Source organism: Pocillopora verrucosa, chromosome 13 (assembly GCF_036669915.1).
Source record: "Pocillopora verrucosa isolate sample1 chromosome 13, ASM3666991v2, whole genome shotgun sequence".
NCBI classification, from domain to species: Eukaryota; Metazoa; Cnidaria; class Anthozoa; order Scleractinia; family Pocilloporidae; genus Pocillopora; species Pocillopora verrucosa.
This window is the reverse complement of record NC_089324.1, coordinates 9777514-9800820: the sequence shown is the minus strand read 5'-3', so window position 1 is coordinate 9800820 and position 23307 is coordinate 9777514. Positions and strand designations below refer to the sequence as shown.

Genomic DNA, 23307 nt, shown 5'->3' with positions numbered 1-23307 from the left:
GCGCTCAGCTTTTTAGGTCCAGCGAGCAGTGAAAACGAAAAGTTAAAACTATTTACCTCGTGCAGTAGGGCTACTCATATTTCTTTCCCGTGACAATTGAAATGTCATTCAGAGATATGGGAGCGAGTAAGTACGTTGAAAACTTTCCCAACAAGGTAAGCTCGTGACTTTAAAGTGATAAAGGTCTCGTCGCATGCGATTATCTATCACGAAACACAGAGTGAGTAGGGTGGTCGATCAGAACGGAGTTTTTTTTTTCTTGAAGAACTGTAAAATGTAGAACACCTATTTGCATTAAGGGAACTGTATGTAACGGGAATTGAAGAGGTGCAGAGTGGAGAGAAAGATTACGGCTAACTTTACTGTTCCGTGTCTTTTTACGGCCTTTTCCAGGACTTTTTTGTCTTTATGTCCTCTGATTGAGATGTTAATAATGTGAAAACAGAAATTCAATCAAGTATTTCTCTTTATGATGTTCTCAGTAAAATCGTAGTCGCCCATTTCCCAAGTCTAGTTAATTGATGATGCAGAATTCCATGAGTCATAATAAGCCCGAGATTTAAGATCTTTGGTCTAAAAGGACGACAGGTTCAGTATCTTTTAACAGAACGATCAAGGGGGTTCAACTTAAGTTTCACTGGCAATAAAATGGTTTTCGTCAATTCTCGAAAAGAAAAATCAATATTTCAACAAAAAAAAAAGTCAATTTCATCAAGGAAATAAATCATAAAATAACGTTTAGTTTATTCGATTACATCAAAATGCTTCACCCCATTCCTAACCATCATCCTTACGGTTCCAGTTTCAGTGACTTTGTTCATTGTTATCACCATTAAGCGGGTAAAATTTTACTTCTGCACTCTCCAAACCCAACTCTGTAGCCATTTCCTTGACAATATCCCGTCATAATCACTTCATCTCCATCCTGTAGGAACTTCCGTGTAATTCCTTCTCCCAGATCCACGGGTTTAGTACCTTTCCAGGAAAGCTCTAGCATTGAGCCATAGGAGTCAGGGGTCTGGAAACAAAACAACTTCATGATTGAAAAAGTTACTCTATGAAACGTGTCAAGGCGAGTGATTTGATAACATAAAAATCCACGTACTGGTTATAAAATAAGAGAGAAATTCAGTACGGTAGTAAGAAGAACTTCACCATTAAACCAGAACGACGTTTGTGTGACAAAATTACGACGTAATTTCAGCCTTTATCATTCAGACTGACTACTCTCCTCTGACTTGATGATGACGTTATTTGACGTTAATTTTAAGAAAACAAAGTCAAATTTACATCTATCAGTTATCTTACCGACTGCAAATATATGAATATCATACGTTTACCATACAGTCATCTCACCGTTCCACTGATTGTGCCAGAGCCCATCAGGTCTCCAGGTCGAACATTGCATCCAGTCACTGTATGATGAACTAACTGTTGTTTAGGTGTCCAATACATATGCTGAGACAATGGCAAACTTTTAGTATAAGGTTGATAATTCAAAATAAAGAAACAAACAAACAAACAAACGAACATACAAAAATGAGAAACCTATCTCACTGAGTTGTAAACGGGAACAGGGAGAAGGGTATCACTTCTTTACGGAATTCTTGACATTTTTCTATTTGAGAGTTCGTTAACCTTAACCATGCACATGTTTGCCATGAATTCAATACATATATGCATGTTTAGATTTTTAGGCGAAACATTCATACTCGTTAACTATCAAAGCTAGCGCCATGGTTTATTTTATGTCTAGGAAAAAAGTGCGCATGAAAGGAGATCAGGCCGTCATTCTTTTTATTTATCCTCTGCCCAATTGGAGACTAGGCTAACTTCAGCTGTGCTTCGAAGAGCCGACTGACTAAAGAACGTGGATGGGAAAGTTATCTTAGTGATACTTTCCGCGATTTCTTTACAATGCAAAATTAAAGATCTTCCCGAAATTTAAACACGCGAAATTAAATCCCCTCCCGAAAATTTACATCACAGAAAAAAAAATGAGCAACATGAAATCGCAACAACAGAAAGACAGGCATCGACAAAAAACTAATAATTAACTGGTCTTACTGGTGTGTTCTATTTTGTATCTTCTGTTGTGAAATGACGTTAATTTGTGTGTATTTCGCATATGGAGTAGGAAATGTAGCAGTCATCTTACTAGTCATCTGAATCGCTAGATTCGTACGAACTCCCTCGACTATCTTTCGTGCAGTCGTCAAAAGTTAAGGTATTTTGAAAAGTAAAATGAGGTCGAGAACGCTTGAATCGCGAAATGTAATGCCCCACTTTCATATTTGCGTGTTGAAATCGCACAAATAAAATCCGACGCAGAAGTGTCTTGCCAAAATCGCGAAATCAGGTATTCATTATGAAACTCTCACCTAAACAAACCTATCGACCAATGAGAGCGTGTGTTGTATCTATGTTATCTGAAAGTTAAAAACTAACCTTGAAATTCGAGGAACAGATTGTCACAGGTGCTTTAGCGTTTTCACCTTGAAAACAAAAGCGCATCCAGGCTTTTGAGGAATTGTCAAGATATTCCCATTACAAATATAGCCAATCATGTAATAATGAATCTAAAATATAACTATAATTTTTCCATGAATGGGCCTTCTGTGCCATTAAGAATAGCCCAAGGGTAGAGGTTCACAGTTAAGAGTCACTACTCATATTTTGATGCGATATCTTAAAACGTCATTTTAAGAGACTCTTTAAGGTGGCCAATTTACATTGTCAACTAGTACGTTGTTAACTCCAAACGATCTTATTATTATTGAATAGTTCTACATACATTGTAAAGCAACTTGCAAATTGATGTCAAAAGTGTAAGGGTCTGTGTGCTGAAGATAAGGTAGAGGAGCTGGATCCTAAAAACGAAAACCAGTAAAATAACATTGAGAAGCACCAACAGTTCATTCCTCAAAACAAGGTTCTCAGCTATAAAACCTAACAAGAAATCACTCTTCACCTTTTCTTGCTAATTTGGGAATATACATTGTGTATGTATTGTGACCAAAATGTTATATTCTGACATTTCTGTTTCAAGTCGTCTGAATTTTATTTCTGATGTGAATATATCAAATGTTTAGGGGCCATCATAATAAAATAAAATAAAAAAAGAGGTCTAAAAACAAAGTTAAACATCATGAAGACTGCCTTTAGAATCTGTACTCTGTATTAAAAAAATTAGGGTTCAAGCAGCACTTCAGCCCTTATAGCTTCTCTTTTCGAGGGAAATCACAAGCATTTCAGCCCTTATCACTTCTCTTTTCAAGGAAGTATCATGAGTCAGCTACCTGAATTGAATTGGCCAAAGCAAATTCTTGAAGAGCATCCATTGTCACCACCCAAGGTGAGATGCTTGTTGCAAAATTCTTGGCTAAAAATGGGCCCAATGGTACATATTCCCACTTCTGTATGTCACGAGCTGCAATGGATATATGATAACAAAACACATAGAAGATTAGTGATGATGATATGCTTCAATTTGTCTCTATCTAGCACGTTAAACCTACTTTGAGTTTAGCTTCTACTTTTTCCTTACACCATCACCCTTGAATCAAGATCACCAATGCAAGGGTTCCTGAGTGCCAAACTTATTCCCCGTGACAGTTCCATAGGAGACATAAAGAGAACAGTGCTGCACTATAAATACTAATGTTGGGGTGTAACAGGTTAAAGAAGTGCTGAGGATGTGCTGAGTTCTAATATAATTTACATTAGAAAGTCATTACTTACAGTTTCTTCCTTGATACCCATCTTTGATTTTTTAATTAAAACAGAGCAGGTCACTGTACCAATACAGGAACAACTGTCAATTCTACACACAATTAACCTATGTTCTATTCTTTTGTGTTCTCTATGTTTAGAAAGACTGAATAAATCAACACTTGGTACAGATTAAGTTCACCATCATTGGTGGGAATCTTGCCATAGCTCATACATAAGAACAGTCAGCCCTCAAAACAATTACATCTCAGGTCTACTGTTTACTATAAGAGGTATGCTTTGACCTTAAAGCACAAGTGGCTCTACATGGCTACAGTATTAGTTTATTTTCCTCACTGACAACAAATGCATAAGTTTCATAAAAAAAAATTAAGTCTGGTGTGTCTTTACATACCACTCCAGTCATTCATCACAACCATTCCAAATATGTGGTCCTCAGCCTATGTAACATTTAAAAACATTTCATGTGATTGGCTCTGCACTATTGCATATCAATTAAAGCAGCTTTAAAAAGTTTGATTGTCAATATATGATTACTCTACATGTCACCAAAATGCAATCTCCATTATCGTGCAGCTGAATGTTTGAACATTAGCTCTTAGTTTCAAGCAAGTTAGATTGAAAGTCAAATTTTTTTAATGTTAGGCTTGAAAACTGACCATTATATACCCTTATAGACCACTAAACAAGGGTTCAGGTGATTCTTCATTTTAGCCCATAAAACATGGTGAATAAGACATCCACAAAACATTTTCACAAACAATACCTTATCCATAGCAATAGGCTCACCAAGATTGTTTCCAGGTCCACAGAAGAATGCCTGTTATAAAAAATTTTCACCCTTAATAGTGCTTGATACTGATACAATGAAATATTTGACCGTATGCTGTACATAGTACATTATACAAACCATTTCCAGCTCAAAGTCAAGTAATTTACATGGACCAAAAACAGGAGGTTTGGCTGTGAACATAGAAAGAACCAGAATGCCAGTTAATGGTAGAAAATGATACTGTATGTCAGTGGCCAGGATACTGATATCCAAAATCAGAAAATGAATGACTCTGTGTCATCCAGAATCCTCTTCAACAAAATGACCTGTTTAATGTGTTTTTAATCAAAGAATGCTATTTTCAATTGCCACTCAATTGTCACAAACACATCAAAATGTTGAGAAAAATGAGAGGAGACAATATTATTACTGTAGCTTGTTTTCTTCTCTTTGCACCATTCTCACTTTTGAACCCTTAGAAAAATGAATCAAGACACATTATAACTGAAGCGAGCATGCTTCATATTCTTATTGTGCACACTCATGATGTCAGCAAACATCATCAAACTCAAGAAGCTAGAGTTTCTCTCGGCTACACCTCGAGCAACTCTTACACATCTTTTGTGCTCTCCAAACTTCCTGCATGCTTCATATCTCAATGAACGCATGCTGATGTATGAACCAATTGTTAAATAGCAAATAAATGAGATGAAAATCAGAGATCACTTGCTTTCCTTTTAGAGATAAAAGAACATCTTCTGTTTGTGTTCATGGATATGCAAGAGGTTTTTTGCCAAAGTCCAGGCTTTTTAATTCAGCCACTTCTTCAATAGAAGACCACATCCATGTAAGTGATTCATAAGAGTTTTCACTTAAAAAGAGGCCAAGAGAGCAGATGTACATGCTTATAATGTGAGTAATAATCATGCTCACCATTTGTAAAAGTGGTCCATAGCCAGTGTATCAGGGCAACCCTAAAAGCCAAAATGGTGGAACAGTGGAATGGTGGAAAATGACCCCAAATCCTAAGACATGGAACAACGGAAAATGACCCCAAATCCTAAAACACGGAACAGTGGAAAATGACTATTTTTGCACAATAAACAGTCATTTTTGCAGATTTGTTTGTCTTATAAGGGCCTTTTTCATGAGATTGTACAGTTTGGGAAATTGAGCTTACTGTATTGCTTTTCTTTTAAAGCTACTAATCATGTTACAATGTTCATTTCTAGCATGATTAAAGAATGGGATGTGCAAATCAGTTATTTTCTGACACTTTGATGTTTATTGACTGTCATTTTTATTTTACCCAAGCTAAAGTTTCCTGTTAGCAAATGACTGAAAAAAATGGGGTAAAATCCAAGGGAAATCAGGTCTTGTTCAAGTAAGCAGGGGTTTTGAATTTATCAGGTTTGAGTTAGTGGGGTTCTGCTGATCAGGATCTACTCTCACTATGCAAATTAAACGAATCGGTGAAATAGCCTCTTTTTCATCCAGAAAGTTTATTTCTACCACTGATCTGTATGCTGTAAATTTCATAATAGGATAGTGGTGTTTTGGGCACCTAGTTGTGAAGAAATTCTTCAAATTCTTCTTGATGGCTACTGTCTGTTAACTTTCTTTTGTCTTTTCACACAATGAGAAATTCCCATGCACATGACCCCCTGCTAACCTCTCTTCACCTAGTGTTACTCAAGCCCTAAAACTTATTCATGGATGAAGAAACATTCATATTGAAGGGCTTGTAATAAGGGCTTGCTCACATGCTAGTCTAAGTTTGGAGCTGGAGCTGAATGTTGTTATATTTTGAGAAGCTTGACAACATTCCTGTGGTGTTCACACATTTACTAGCATATGGTACATTACTATTTCTTAAATCAATGCAGGCATGACCACGAAATGTATCAAGGTCACAATTGTTTATTGTGATGTGGTATGTCAAGTTGGTTTTCACATGCTGTGCAACTTTTTATGCGGTGACTAAAACTCTGGCAAATTTAGCATAATAAAAGGCAATTAACCAGGTTTTTTAACACAAAAAGGCAGCCCTCTTTCATGCATAATGGTTCACTATCATTCATACCACTCGCTAAAAGAAAAAAATTAATAATTAATTAATAACTTAATTTTAGTCATGCCCATCATCATCATGGGGATGAATGTGCCAAACACTTTCATGTCTTTGTACAAACATGTTTTAGGATTTGGAGTCATTTTCTGCCACTCCACCATTCCACCATTCCGGCTTTTAGGGTTGCCATCCATCACACATGCACACCTTGCTCAACTTGTCTTTCTTTAAATGACAATAGTGACTTCCCAAGCTTTTTAAACTGTTTTAAGCCATTTTGATCAACCTCACAACATTGATCAACCAAATTGACAAAAAATTTTTTCCATATGAGGCATGAAATAACCTCTGAACAACCCATCCAATCTGAAATATTGCTGCAGACAGGTCATTAGACTCACTACAAGACCTCTGTTACAAAGGCCAGGAGGAGATGAAAGGTGTGTTCATTGAACACTACCTAGTGTACATTTTAATGGCCTCTTGTGGTCAATAATCCTTGGAGCAGAGCTTCGGCAAGAATTTAAAAAAATTTTTTTTGTAAATACTCAGTAAATATAGCATCATATACTTCACTTACTATCATCTGGCCTAGTCTGACCAACAGGACGTCTCACAGGAGTACCTGATACTACAACTGACGATGCTCTGCCATGATATCCAACTGGCAGATGAACCCTGTGATATTGACACCAAACATTGTAGTATGTAATGTTATACTGATACAAATAACTTTCTAGGAAAATTTTCATCTGACTTTATATTGAGTGATATTGACCACTTGTAATAGTTATCAATTGCTTACATGTAGCTAGTTTTAAAATTTAAGAGAATAAATATGTCACCACATCATTTTTACCATATCTTTCAAATAATTTATAAATAAGTATAATCATAACTAATAACAATCAATAACAACAAATTAATTTAAATAAAATATTGTAGCATGGAGTTTAATTTATAATCATGACAGCTTGCTGGTTATACAATAAAACTTTGAAAAACCATCTACAAGTTTATAGTCTTAGGTTCAACCTGGATCAAAAATTGTTATTCAAAGTTAGACCTAAAAACACTTCCATGAACTAAGTTAAGGCTCATATCTTTCCAAAAAAGATGTATCTATATGCTAGAAATCAAAAGTGTACATCACAAGCTAAATTAAGCCACATTAAGTCTTCAAACATTTATTTAGAATTTCACTTGAACTCAATCTCAATTCTAATGGAAGAGTGTTTGACATTTAAGAGCCGAAAAAAGCACTTTCTCTTCTTTCATAAACTTAATAAGGACAACTTCCATCCAGGTTCAGTTGTTCCTAGTGTACAAATACTTTCATTGTAACTCAGACATACATTTTTATCAGGGCCCATTATCATTGACATAGTCATCATCATCATTCTAATTATCTATGAAAATTGTCAATAAATTACAACTTATAACACACCCAAATTCTTACAACATTTATTGAAAATAGAATATCATTTTTTCAAATGTATACAATTTAAAACCTGATAAAAAGCTGTTGGATATTTCATTTTTGGAGGTATCCTTTCTTGTTGTTTTTACATTTCAGTTTTGAAACAAAAAATACAAACAGTTAGCCAAAGATCTTTTCTTATGCAAGATAAAAAAAATTTGCACCTTACTTTTGACAAGCTCAATTCTAAGTAGAAGCTCTATAACTATAACATACTAACCAGTTTGGCATCAGAGCCTTATCCTTTCCTCTAAACATTGTACCAATATTTGTTGCATGATTTTTAGAGGAATAAAAGTCAGTGTAGTCACCTATATTGACATAAAAATTTAAAACATGAAAATATTCCTATTAGAAAACAATTTCTATACTGATTTAGTATACTATACTACAGGAAGTATACTATGAAGAAACCAGGCATTTGAGAGAGCTTTTTCTCCCTTTTTTTAAAATATATCTGAAACAGAAAAACTGAACCATTTTTGGAATTTTTGCCTTTTAATTTACTAATAGTGGGACTTTAAGTGCTAATGTGCCACTAACCCCCAAAATTTGTTTTCAACATAATAAATTTCCTTGTCTTATATTCTGATAACAAGGTCCAAAATATTAAGGTCACATCTATTATCCTTATTTTTCAAATGAATTTTCAAAGATCCAAAATTGGCCACCTTCATGTTCACAACCAAGAAATAGGGGGAATAGGGCAGGTTGGCTCAAGACATCAACCTGGGACCAATTTAACATTAATAATACCATTTATTGAGAAAGCAGTCACACTTTAACCAAGGAAAGAACCATAGAATTGTGCATGAAGGGTGTGTTGTGGAAGACTGCAGTGATACAGCTTCCTTAGAGGATAGTTCACTCTTCATACCTTCCTGTATTCTGAAGACAACCACCTTGAAGCAAAAAAATGCAGAAGAAAATAGGTCAACTTCTCTTAATCATGTTGACAGGCCAGTGCAACTCTTGCCATTCCCAAGCAATTTTAAATCCTCTGCCTTCAAAGTTTATGTGTAAGTCTGGCCAGGATATTTTTGTTTTCAATATCATGATTGGGGTGGCTCCTTAAATATTGCTCCCGAGTGCCATTGGTTTTGAATAAAGTGCCATTTCTCCATCACTGTGCTCTTGAGGTTAGGTAAAGCCAAACAATTGTGATATTGTGTTACAAAAGGCAATATTTTCTTCTGTGTGCTTTTTTCTTTGTTTTTGAGTGACCTTCCTCTCCCAGTGAAATGAACTTCAGAGACATACTTGTCCAAAATTTCATTTAGATATCCTTTATTCTTCAAGAATATTTTGAAAATCTGTATGCTCCTATTAAATGTAGAGCATGAGAAATTTGTCCTTGGAAAGTGTAGCACTTCACCTTTTATGGATGCTTTCCTTTATGCCAGAAGGATATTGGAATAAAAAATTTTGTATCAGAAGGTCTCCTTCTCTTTGTAATGTGTTTGTTTGTCCAGGGTTGATTCTCTGATAGTCTCTAAGTCTTTGCACACTTTTGTGTGGAAAAATGTTATTTCTGAGGTAGATTTATTAGATGTTAATTTTTCATCTGTCAGTTTTTCATTTGATGGGCTCCTGATGCACTGCTTGTGTGAACCCTTACCAAGGTGGGTGCTATAGGACAGATATGGACCATGTACTGATGTGATATCGCATAATCTAGGGTTTACACAGATTCTGAAATTTTTTTAAAAAGATTAAGATATTGGAATCTATGTGTAGTTTTGCAGACCTAAAAAAGTTTGGAAAAAAAGTATTTTATTTCCAAGGTGCAACATTTATTGCTGAGTGAAATCATTGTCACCTTGTCAAATTCCATGCAACTTTTAGCAGAGCTTAAAATGCAAAATGTTCAATCACAGGATCTGGAGAACTCCACACCACCTCCTGACATTACCCATGCCTGTCCACATGTCATGCAGATATTGTGTGTTCATAGTGCCTCAAGGTTACCATTTGGTTTTCATTTTTTGTCCAGCTTTAATTGTATCAATCAAGTATTTAATCACTTTCTCAGATTTGGAAATGGAGAAATGACTCATATCCTTGAGTCTGTAAAATAAACTTGTACTTTAAAAAAGTGTGCAAGAAGTATTGAATTTTATGTACAAAAATGTGTACAGGAAATAACTGCTGTGGATTGAGTGCAGTACCTCAGCATTTCCCATGCAAAAGGATTGAGTTTTGCAATGAGTAAATTTACAATTGCTATGCGATACCTATGGGCACCTTATTCCCACAGTTTTCTTATGTAGCATATTACTTCATATCATCTGCATACGAAAAGAAAGGCAAGTATACATCAGCCACTCCTCTGGGAAACCTATGGGTAGGTTTTTTCCATAGTTTTTCCATGGAATGTGAGAATCCCGCATTATTTCCATACTGAAGAAAAGCAAGTAAAATACCCATTGGTATGGAATACATATGGGCATCCCATTCCCATAGTTTTCCATACAAAACTCAGCCTGCATGAGCATAAAAACCTATACAGCTTCCATTACAGTTTCCATATCTTACATTTCACAAAACTGGACACCATATCAGTTCCAGATCATGGTCTGGCCAGATATGGGCTGTTATTTACTATGTCAAACCCATACTTTTACTTTGGTAAGAGAATCAATCTTTTATCCATCTATTTTAGTCTATGTTTTCTTTTGTGATTTGTACCAGCTTTTTTTATTTGGGTTATGTTTCACCCTTGTTTTTTATTTCTGAGGAGGCAGAGAATGCACTCAAACAAGATTCAACTTCTCTATTGCCTGCTTGTGCTCTCAAAGTTACAAGAAGCTTGTCTCCCCAGTTCAGTTTAGATTTCAATTCTCCAGCTAAATTGTTTACATCAACTGCATCTAAATTGATTGAATAAATGGCCAGTGATTATACATGATTTCAAAGTTCTATTACATTTATCTTTCTATCTTTCTAGAGAAAGTCTTGCAATGCTTCTGTGGTGAAATTTCATCAGTGCTCCTACAAGGTTGTGCTCTGCTTTTTCTCTGATCAAGTTTAGATATTTGAATTAAAATCTTCATCCATCATGATGTCTGCCCTTGCATCATAACTTAGGCTTATTGGATAGACTTCTTTCTCCGTAGTGTCAGGAATTCCTTGACTCCATTTCACTGAGGCTTTGCTTTCGGAACATCTTTGATTTCCCCTATCTCTGTGTCGTATTCCAATAGATAAGAAGCTTTGGATGTTTCAGAGTGATAAAGTCACTGTCTGTGTTTGAGAAACTGTCCGAGTTTGAGTCTCTAGATGACATGGCTTTCTTTGGTACTTTATGGAAGGTCCTTGATATTTAGAGAAAGGGAGCCCATCTTTAAGTTTTTTACTGCATCCTTGAAGTGTGAATGACACAACAATCTTCCTCAAACCAGTTCCAAAGATACATGGTCATGAACATAAAAAATTGAGCTTTAACTGCTTGTAGAATTGCAAGGTTTTATTAGATTGTAATACTTCTTTCACTGTGTTGGTGGGTGAAACAAGGACATTTCTTTTATCTAAAAAACTTTTTTGAGGTTAGTGGCACCTAAATGCATGAAAATAAGTTTTTCCTTTTACTTTACAGATTTAAGAGGGATGAGAGATTGGTGAAACCCATTCAAAGAGAGAGTAGTTTATCTATATTTCTGGAACTACTTGTACAGTAAAAGATTTCAATTATCATAAATGTAAGAGGATTAACTACGATTAAATTTGTCTCAAGTGTCTTCCTCTCTTTTTTAAAACTTACCAATATTTGCAGGAAGATGCATGGTAACACAGTCTTGCTTAAAAAGGCACCTAAGGATTATCAAAGAATGTTAGGAAATATTACTAGTGCCATTTACAGGGTTTGAGCCAGGCTGCACCATTGTGCAAATCCCGCACTGCAATTGAAATTGTCCCTTAATAAAATGGCCAATGGGACAATTTGTCCCCTTAAAAATTTATGGAAAAAACTCAAAAGGAAGCACACACAAAGAGTTTTATTTCAATACAGAAATTGCAAGCTAAAACAGAACATGGAAAGTATATTTTATCACCCGTTTAAAGTTCATTCTAAAGTCATGTTTCAGTCATGCTCTATTATCCCCTAAAACTTTTGCTAAGAGGACAAATTGTCCCCTAGTGATCAAATCCTAAGTCAAACCCTACATTTATTCCAAGCCTGCTACAAATTACAAAGGGCAAATGTTCAAAATGGTCCATAACAGACAATACTCGTTAACATGACTATATGAATACCACACAGTGATCTACATACTGGATGATATAATCTAGAGTTCTTAGACAAAAAGTACCACATAGTCCATAAAAAATTAAGTAATTCATGACTGAAATTTACATGTCACCTGGATTGCCGCTTTGAGTCATCTCTAAGAACTCCCTATAAAAAAGTTAGAAAAACTGGTATGAAGACCTAGGATTCTTATTAACAAAATACAAGTTACAGCATGAATCATTTACTTCCCATTTCAAGCTGAGAATAATTAAATCATAGCCAAAATATAGGACCTAACACCCCTATCAACCTAGCTCACTTTCTACTTTTATTACTGAACAAGAAAACTTCTTTCATAAATGTAACTGCAGCAATAAAGCTATAGAATGCATGGCTTCTTATTCGCACCACATTCAATCACAGTAGAGTCATCCCTAATTCCTCACTGGCTGCCAATGAGTTGGTCCTCTCTGGCCCAGTCTTTATCTTGCTTCATTATTGTAATGAAGGTTGTAGATTGTTTAACCTATAACCATAGTAAACTAATCCACAGTAAAAAGTATTTACATTTTATTGATCAATAATTTACAATCATTTTATAACAAATGATGTGAGGAAGCACTTCTGACATGTACAATGAATTGATCATGCACTCTTTCCAACAAAAAGGTGCAATTATTATTGACAATAGAAGTATGTTACAGGATTGCTAAGCTGTGTACTTACCTCACTGCTGCACAAAATACGTTGCAATGTGTCCCTTGTTTCTTTCCATGCCTTTTTCCCAAGACCCATGAAGCCATTCAGCACTTGCTGCAGATAACATTGCAAGTTTGACATTACGTGCAAGTTGTCTTGCACATCAACTAAAATTTGTTTTCTGGTTTGATTAAGGAGTCTCCACAAATCTTGACTTTTTGTTTAAACCCTTTAATTACCCAGATCTAAAAATAAAATTCTCTTAACTGACTGCAAATATGAGCAAATATGACAAACTGAGGGTGAATCATACAGCATTTAGCTATAACTATAATTAATTTAGTGGATTGTTTTGCCTTGTCAGTTCATTAGATTTCCATAAATATACAAAAGAATAATTCATTAGCAAATATCAGCGGGCAAGGTAGCTTAAGGAAGCCAATACGGCTTATGCAACTGACCACTATGCAGGAGACACCTCCCACGCCCCACCCCCTATCCCAAGCCCTCTTTTTGTAATCGAAGGGAGCCTTGGTGTAATATGTATTTACAGCTGTAGGTTTTCTAAAATTTGAAACAAATGGCTTACATGTTCATTATCTTACTTAAAAATACTGCCTATTCTGTAAAAATCACCAGAATGAGTCTTACTGAACCAACAGCCAACCTGTAAACTGAGATGTGTTCCCCATAATATAAATTGGACTTTAAAAGCGAGTTATTTCTTACCCCTTGAAGAGACGATTTTTTCTGGGACATTATCGGACCAGTAAAGAGATCGGCAATCTCGGTGAGGTCCAGCACATAGTCCCCTATGGCAACACCCACACGATGCCGTGGCTGAAAATAATAAGATTAACATAGATGAAATCTGACATGCAAGTGCGCGGCCGTAGAGGAAACACCTCTCGATCTATACTCCCTCACATCATCTGACGTGGAAAATACTCCATAAGGAATATTCTGAATGGGAAAATGGTTATCATGAGAAACTTGAATAAAGGACATTTTGCAATATGATTCACCCAAACCACGTTGCAAGGTACGTGTAATTCCAAATAAAATCATGGGAGAGCGTAGACTGGGCCCTACAGTAGCTTTCAGTCTTTCCTCCCCCACCCCAGGTTCAGAACAGGTAACAGGTTCGTACAGGTAAATCGTTAGTAAAACTAAGGTAAAACGCACGATCAGCCTGTAATCCTCTATTAGTTCTTCGATTATTTGAAATTAGACGAATAAACATCTGTGCCATGACTCAGATATTATCCATATAGCGCGCCTGAAATATAACAATGTTGATTGTATCACCCAGAGGTGATCTTGTTACGTCACTTCCTTTTGTCGTTTCGTGATTAAGATCACGTGATCATGGTGGTGTCTGATTTCTCCGTCTGGCACTGGAGAGGCTGTTGTTGTGTTTCGTACGCAGGTATACCCATAAAATGGACAAAATCGCTCTGCAATCCGCCTGTTTAATTCTTATAACAGTCCTGGGAAATGGTAAGTGAAACTAGAGCCGTTGATTTTGTCCTTTCACTCGGGTTTACCGTTTGCATTTAGCTTAATTTGCAAAACGGAAAAGAAGACGAGACAGTGTTTGTCTGATGAAAAAAGCAACAGGAATACATCTCTTGTCTATTATATTCAAATGTTAAAGTTATTGGGCCAAATGTTACATATGTTTGTACAACATTGTTGATCTTCGCTGGGTAGCGTTTGTGGTGGCGTTTTCTGATTTTCTCTCAAAATGTTTGTGTTTATATAGCGCAGCTTTAATAAGATCTCTTACGCACATGCAGTGATACAAGGTTCCTATTGATAGGACGACTTGTACGAATATTAGCTAGGAAACGTTGAGACTTTTCTTGTTGAGGAAGGAAATTAAGTCTCTCTTTCTCTTTGGACTTCAGAAGATACAGAAGGTAGCTTAATATTTTGAAACTTGCATTTTGATTACAAATATTCCTTTAACTAAAGCGCAGCAAAAGGCGACGGGCTACGACTGAATATTTTAAAAGCTTAGAATTGTCGGGTTAATCTGCGCCGCGCGCCAGAGGTTCTTCTTCTCGTTAACTTGGACAGTTCCAATTCCAGAAATTTTTAACTTTTAGAAAATGACTGTAAACATAAATCTTCTGATGTTACCCCCAGTAATGTCAAATGACGATATAGCTGCGGTGAAACCCAAATTGCCTCAGTTGGCTATGTGAAATTTCCTTTAGATGTCATTGAGGAAATGGTTATTCAAAGGTGCTCATCCAGTCGCATTAGGAAATTGTGCACTAGTATTGGTGAGGCTATCCTCTGGTGCTCAGTTAAAAAGCAAATAAGCATTCGAATTACCCACTTAACTGCCAGAAAGCCATGACATTAATTCAAGACCTCAACTTATGAATAAGTTAAGTGAACACAGCACTGAAATACCATGTCTGGGTTTGGTTCTTCTCAAGTTTTACATAAGTAAAACACTTATTTATTAAAATACTGCTCTATCAGGATCAATGCCTCTGATATTAGGGGAAATTTATCTAGCTCTGTTGCCAAACTACAATCCATTGTGTACAATTCTGGTGTTTTTTGTAGTGGTCCTTTTCTTATTTTACCCCTTGGCCCATGCAATAGCCTTAAGCTATAATCATCAGCCTTTATTTTCTCTTCCCATTTAAGTTCAGGTTACATAAGCTCATTCTTCAAAAATGTACATCTATAGAACACAGAAGTAACAGATTGTGTTTGTATCTTCATTGTAGTTAGAAGCACGACTATTACTTGTCATTGTACAAATTGTGACAACAAAACCTGCAGTACTGGGGGGGCATGTATGGTGATTGCTACTCGATATTCAACAGGAGTGATTGAGCACTATAAAGGATGTAGTACTGACGAACATCGTTTTGTATGTCCTATGGAAGATGAACCAGTTGATCCAGATGAGAATGTATACTGCTGTAGGACAGATATGTGCAACTTTGTAGCAATAACTCTGCCAACATTAACACCTTCCACAGTCTACAAACAAAAAGGTATTTTCCCATAATTGATATATTTTAGATATATTTGTGTTAGAGATAGAACTTTTGCAGTGATTCTCCTAAATTGCAAAGTACATAGCATTTGTGTCTCATATTATATACAAAAGGCCAAAAAACTATGCACATCCTTAGTCAACCAAAAACAAGGCTTGGTTTTTAAGTCTTTTGAAAGGCATAAAAAGAGTGTTTATCCCTGAAGGCATAGCAGCCTATCAATTTCTAAGAATGGGTGCATTCCTTCAGTCTTCCTGGCTGTGTTATTGGATTTAGTAAAATAAAAATGTTGGTAGGAAAAAGATGTGACTAAAGCATCTTTAGTCTTCTGTGGTGGACATAAATATGTCTCTCAGATAAGGAATTTTCTAGTTCAAAATGTTCTGATAGAAAATGTATTGTTTGGTAAGTTTATTATATTTATCTCTTTTGTTACATCTTGCTTCAAAGCTGTTTTTCTGTTCCTGTAAAATATACATTTTCTAAACAAGCCCCTAGTAAGTACAGTTGTTGGGATTAACTGTGTAACTTGCCATGATGTGTTTTGTCTCAGCTTTTTTTTTATTGAGGAATCACCCCAAAGCACTTTATACAGATGAAGTTTAATGGTGTGAAACCATGATTGCTTGTTACTTTTGTTCAGTTATGCTATTTTACAATATTTACTTAAATTTGTTTAGACTCAGATGATCAGAGTGGCAATAAGCTGAGCACAGTAGGGGTGGCAGCAGCCATTGCTGGCCCTATGTGTGTGATTTGTGCTCTAATCATGCTGTTCATTTGCTGGCACCAAAAAAGGCAAATGAAGAAACAGGGAGAGTTTCGGGAAGCAGAAGCAGCACTTCAGCCGGTGGAGGATGAAGCATTGATTCCTCCAGGGCAAACTCTGAAAGAATTAATGGATATGTCAACAGGTATAATATTATTCAATGTCCATTCAGTACTTCACAGCTTCTTAATGTTCAGTTTTGCATCAACTTGGCAAGCACTTTGATATTTCTATAAAATAATTTGTGCTCTTTTGACAATAATCATCTGTAGAATAAAAGTTATAATAAGAAAAAGAAAACACAAACAGAGGACAATTAATGATAATCAAAAATAATGATGATGTTCATGACACAGCACAAATCAACAAATCAATTAAGTGTGTATTGCAATCGTTAAGAAATATTAAAAAGATTAAACATAACATAAAGAAGATGAAGCATCCATGTGCGAAGATATGAGATAGCAACTTAAACAAAAATGACAAAGCTTAATGCAATTAAGGTGGCACCAGAGGTTAACTTGACCCTTTTTAGGTGCTCTTTTTTCTCAACTATTAAAGATTTTAATTTAAGCAGCCATTTGCAAAATTTCACATTAGACCAACTTTTTTTCTACAACCACCATTTTATCAATGAAGGTTGCCAAAAGGCAACTTTTTGAAGAGTGAACTCAGAGCTCTGAATAGTGTTTTCAGTAATTTTCTTTAGTTGACCTTTCTAACACATCCATTTCATAATTGACCATTTGATAATGAATTACCAAGCACTCTTTTACCATGGATGCAACTTGTGAAAGAGCTCTACAGTAGCTGACTACTTATATTTTCCAAGCAATGAAAAAAATGAAAGTTTTTTCATTATTTTTTGGGGTGCCTGACAACTTAAAGCGAACTAATATAAACCACACACTCTATTCAGTCACTGCATATGAGTATAGCCGCAAATGCTAATCACACGTATTTCAAACTTTACTAGAACAAACTTGACACATTGTTGAATACGTGTGATTAGCGTTTGCGGCTATATTTTGTAAAAGATGAATGTGACCAAACCAAAGACGAAAACATGAAACCCAGAGCTAGATATGTAACGGTAATTTTCGCAAACTAGACAACTAACCAAATAAATTATGCGCAACCAATATATATACGATATGCAAATAAATATAACAAGTACAAAACTGGTAACTGACAAAGGACACTAATGGAAGACGAGAAAATAAACACCTAACACGAAACTATGAAACACCAACACTAACAAAAAATGATAGTACAAATTCTTGTGCCTACAATGAGATTGAAACTTGTGAAAAGTAATATTCTGGACAAAGGGTCTGTTCCACATGTTTCATTCAGATTTCTAGCAGCATCTATGCCTTTCTTGTCCTCTCACCAACAAGCCTGGTTTTTACTAGCAACACAAGCAAAAATGTACCCACAACATCTCCTATTCCACTGTCAAATCAGCCTTGGGGCAAGCACAAGAAAAAGGAAAATTCCGATCTTTGAGTTTCTGCTTGTGCTTGCATTGGTGGTGAAAACCAGGCTTCAGAGTCCATCATAAAAAAAATTGATGTGCTACCCCAGGATGACAACTTCAGACTGATTTGTGGTTTCTTGAGGTGTTGTTGCTGTGAAATCCATATGTTCCTGGGAATGGAACCTCTGATTGTTGCAAGAAAAATAGGTTATGAATTTGGACAACGCAGCCAAATTTGGTACCATTTTTGTGTGATTTTTGCTGCAAACCTCATTGCAAATGTTAAATAATATGGCTACCCACTATTTTGATGTGAAATTGTGTGAAAAATAATGGGAGTTTTTTTGCACACAAAATTGATCGCTTGTGTACCAATATTTCTTAGCTGAGCCAAACAATTATGTTAAAATTGGCAAATAGATGTATCCAATTAAAACTAAATTTAGAGTGAAGAAACTAAAGAAAACTTTTCACCAGAGTGTGCCAATTTTTGCTGGTGAATGTGGACATGATGAGATGAAGAAGAGCAGGTTTATAATGTTTAGCAGTGTATGTAACATCTTCTGAAACATTTGTCCATTATAAAAGGTTAAATTCCCTTTTGACAGTTACTGATTCCTCTCAACTCTATTGCCACAGCAACCCACTTAAATTCCTTACATTCCACAAGTTTCACAAGTACCATCTATGATGAATTCTGTATTATGTTTGCAAATTTAGGTTCTTATGGCTAAATTCTTAAACTGCTCCAATGCTGTAGAACTGAACGAAAAATGGCCAACTAGCCTCTGGCACCAATTTAATACAAGTTCTTATACTTAATGTTACCTTTTTATAATTCAAACATCACTGTAATTAAAGGGTTTAGTGCATTCCAAGTCAAAAATTACCAAATGTTAATCTGGCTTTAAACTTAGTCATATTGCTAAGTAAATGATTAGATCACACCGTGATGAAGGAAAGAACCAGTCAAAGGGTGTAAGAGAAATGAGAGTTATTTACCACTGGATTACTTATTGCATCATTTTCTAACAGTAACTTTGTGAAAGAACTAGTTTGGAGTCTTGAGAAATTAAGCAAACGACTAACTTGTTGGGGTTGATTTTGCAGGAAGTGGCTCTGGATTGCCTTTATTGGTTCAGCGTACCATCGCAAGACAAATCCATTTGGTGGGACTCATTGGTAAAGGCCGTTTTGGGGAGGTTTACCGAGGGGTGTGGAGAGGACAGAGTGTTGCAGTTAAAATCTTTTCATCTAGGGATGAGTGCTCATGGTTCCGTGAAGCAGAGATCTATCAGACAACCATGTTGCGACATGAAAACCTTTTAGGTACTTTGTAAAAGTACAATTATATTTGTATGAACATACATGTACATGTAAACATTTCAAAGGGGACTTGTTGTCAAGCAAGAGCCACTAATAAATTGTAGCTCAAGTTTTAAAGCATTTGGAGATGAGGTCTGTTGATCTGACTACACTGTTAATGTGACTTTCTGTCTTAAGCTCTGTTTCCTGTCTTTCTTTCTCAATTGATTGTTTTAATGACTCACAGTTCTACATTGTTTTTCCTCCCATGGACCAACTTAGTGTCTGACTTTCATTATTCATTTTGACTCAATATGTTTTAGATAATGGTGGCCTAGTGGTCTGCTTACTGCACTACTGATTGATACATGCAGAACCTCCTATCTCCTAGGAGCATGAGCAAATTGTCATTCAGAGAGACTTGATGAATGTCTTTCCTCCACTAGAATTCACCTATTTATTTAACATATTATGCATTCCCTTATCTTTGTAACAATTTCTTTGTACATCTAGATCAGTCTGTTTATGATCTCGCTTTTCTCTGAAATGTTACTTTTCCTTCACAGGTTTTGTAGCTGCTGACAACAAAGATAATGGTGCCTGGACACAGCTTTGGTTGGTTACAGATTATTTAGAAAAAGGCTCTTTGTATGACTATCTTCAACTTGTTACTCTGGATGTTGAATCTATGCTGATGTTAGCAGTTTCAATAGCCAGTGGACTTGCTCATCTCCACATTGAGATTGTTGGCACCCAAGGAAAGCCAGCTATTGCACATCGTGACTTAAAAAGTAAAAACATTCTGGTTAAAAGAAATGGTAAGGGGAAAATCTTAAGAACAATTTGTGTTGTGTGGGAGAAGTGTCAATAACTGTCTTGGTGACTTAGAATTTAAAGTGTTACAAGTACCTGAAGTTGTTTTGCACTTATACTACAATGTACACTAAAATCAGAGCTTTATCATGTATCATGTTTACCTAGCCTTTTCTCTTTTTTTTTTTTTGCATTTCATTGTTTGTACCAAAATGTTCGTGACCTTTGGATAGGTTTTGATTTTTCTGCAGCCTAAGTTACAGTTTTAAGGCAATCTACTGCAAAAATCACGAAGTATTGTTTCATCATTAGACAGTATTAAAGTATAAATTTTATATTGTTCTTTTCTGTAGGGACATGTTGCATAGGTGATTTGGGTCTTGCTGTTCGCCATAGTTCTGTTACTGACACAGTTGATGTTCCTCCTGGGAACAGAGTTGGAACAAAGCGCTACATGCCACCTGAATTTTTAGATGACAATATGCATGTGCGGCACTTTGACGCATACAAGCGAGGTGACATGTATGCATTTGGTCTTGTGTTATGGGAAATTGCAAGGAAGTGTGTGTGTGGTGGAATATGTGATGAATATCAGCTGCCCTACTATGACAGAGTTCCTTGTGATCCCAGCATCGAAGATATGAGAAAGGTGGTCTGTGTGGATAGGTACCGCCCTGCCTTTCCAAATAGGTGGATACAAGATCAGGTTTGTATTTTATCACTTCCTCTCAGTTGTTTGATTATTTCCTGTCATACCAGCTTCAGTTGTGTACATGTATTTCCATCAGGTAAAAGGTATAACAACATTAAAACTTGTAGTTTCTGTTCCTCAGTTTTCTTAACTTTGAATAGTTACTTTCAACTTCTGTGCTGTGAAACAGTTTAATCACAACAACACAGCAGTCAAATGGTGATGCATGCAAAGGTAGATTCAAGCAGCACAGATAATTTGAAATTGCAAACACAGCCTTTTTTGTGGAGAACTGATGTGTGACTTAATTTTTTTCTGGTTTCTAAGGAAAGTTTCCAAGTTTTTCAGACTAATACTTATATACACTGTTATTCTGCACTTTCCCCTCTTTAGGGTAATTTACACTCTCATACTTTTTTTTGCACATTGCATGGTAATGTGATGAAGTCACCCTTGATCTTTGCCGTGCTGTTAGTAGTTTGTGTGTGGTTTGTTTTTTTTTGTTTTTTTTTTCTGTATTCATGGTACAGTTGCTAGTAAACACAGAGGGAAATGTGTGAAAAGAGAGGAACCAAGCCAAACAAGATATTTATGATGATTGCAGGCCTATGTTTATTGTGGACTGTAAAAAATAAGAGCTGCAGTGGTGGAGGAGGGTTCTGCCATTTGTCTGTTGACTTCATCACCGTAACAAATCGTTTGTGTTCAAAACTATTGGGATAAATCACAATAAAAAAAAGCAATTTTTCTACGTGTTTCCTAAGTATTGGAATAGTTAGAAACTTAACCTTTTCTTCTTCACTATACACTAGACAGGTACAACTTATTGTTTTAAGACTCTTGCACATGTGCATTGTTTGACCGCTGAGTTACATCCAGCAATTTTTGCTATTTAAAAAGGTTATTGAAGTGAATAGAATTGAGTAATCAGATTTGGTAGCAAAATTCCACCACCGGTCTCCTCATTCACTGTTACAATGTCAAACTGCATTACAAGTATAAAGCATTTCCAAAATTCAGAAAGGAAATTGATACGTAACCTCAAGAATGTAATGTTTTAATTTTTTTCTGTTGTTAGACACTACAGTCTATGTCCAAGTTGATGAAAGAATGTTGGTATGCTAATAGTGCTGCAAGACTTACAGCTCTGCGTGTTAAAAAGACTCTTACAGCACTGTGTCAGTTACATGATGTTGATATTATGGTGTAGAGGGATCCATCAAGAAAAATCTTGTACCACAAGTCTTAGGTGTGTTTATCACTTGAGGACGTTGACAATAGGAGGAACTCTCTGATATCCTCCGGGGCAATGTGTAGGTCCTGTAATGGGATAGCACACGACCATATGTAAACGTCCTCCCTCACACAACTTGTCTACCAACACACTATTGGCATGGCTCTCATAAAGTTTGCAGTTCAAACAGCAATGCTACATGACAGAGATAAGGTATGATTTCTTTGTAACCAAGAAGTATTCCCGTTTTTGTCTTGTATTTATGTCCTTGGCATTGTCTAACCGTCCGTGGCACAAAGTGTTGGTACTCATCAGAAACAATGATCCTGACTTCTTTTTATGTAAGAACCTGAATACAAAGATATGCTGGAATTGAAAAACCGTTGAAAAAGACTTGCATTTTGATAACAACTTTACAACTATGTAACGGACAGGTTCTCCTTCTTGGTCGTTTTTATATGTTTCAAATGGGAATTCAGAATAGAGCTGAATAGTTTTTAAATCGTTAACATTCCATATCCAATTATTCAAGGGTGGATACTTTGCTGTGAGGGCTAAACTTTCACAAACTAATCCTCAAAATATTGAATACCATGCATAAGATAGCTGCTCTGCTGTTACTAACTCCAAGATGAAGCGTGTTTGTTGCATTCAAATTGCGATACAATTGTTTAAGGTGGTTCTCACGTTTAAAAAAAGTGTATTTTTAAACAAATTTTTATCTTCGTAAACTGGTGGTATAAGGTAAGTACATGAATGTTCATAATAAATACATTGTGACTGTAATGCACCAAAGAAAAATGTGAAGAGAAACAATTTTAGAATCCACGAAATCTTCCTTGATATCCGTTCTTTAGAACGCTGTACTGTACCTTGTGAATAGTTGTAAATAAAGCAAATGCTTCGCGTGCAAGGGGCATGGGAGAAACTGAAGGGTGTAAACTGCAGTGAACAGAGTCAGAGTGTAATCAGTAAAAACTTCATTAAACTGTTAGCCTGTCTTA

The 23307-nt window shown here is 35.9% G+C and overlaps 2 protein-coding genes across 2 annotated transcripts; one reads left to right on the top strand and one right to left on the bottom strand.

Annotated features, from left to right (window-relative positions):
• Window positions 1-722: 722 nt before the first annotated feature.
• Window positions 723-14043, bottom strand: LOC131784157 (fumarylacetoacetase). Its single transcript, XM_059100954.2, has 15 exons — window positions 13913-14043; window positions 13715-13825; window positions 13013-13099; window positions 12417-12451; window positions 11816-11865; window positions 8276-8366; window positions 7156-7253; window positions 4643-4695; window positions 4499-4552; window positions 4127-4172; window positions 3300-3430; window positions 2795-2870; window positions 2449-2495; window positions 1357-1458; window positions 723-1018 (listed from the first exon to the last, which is right to left on the bottom strand). Exons 1-15 carry the CDS (start codon window positions 13991-13993, stop codon window positions 833-835), a joined length of 1248 nt encoding a protein of 415 aa, XP_058956937.1. The 5' UTR covers window positions 13994-14043; the 3' UTR covers window positions 723-832.
• Window positions 14044-14358: 315 nt separating this feature from the next.
• LOC131784159 (TGF-beta receptor type-1-like) lies at window positions 14359-23307 on the top strand. Its single transcript, XM_059100956.2, has 7 exons — window positions 14359-14485; window positions 15736-16008; window positions 16692-16925; window positions 19371-19589; window positions 20132-20383; window positions 20732-21084; window positions 22148-23307. The coding sequence occupies exons 1-7, from the start codon at window positions 14428-14430 to the stop codon at window positions 22277-22279; spliced, it is 1521 nt and encodes a 506-aa protein (XP_058956939.1). The 5' UTR covers window positions 14359-14427; the 3' UTR covers window positions 22280-23307.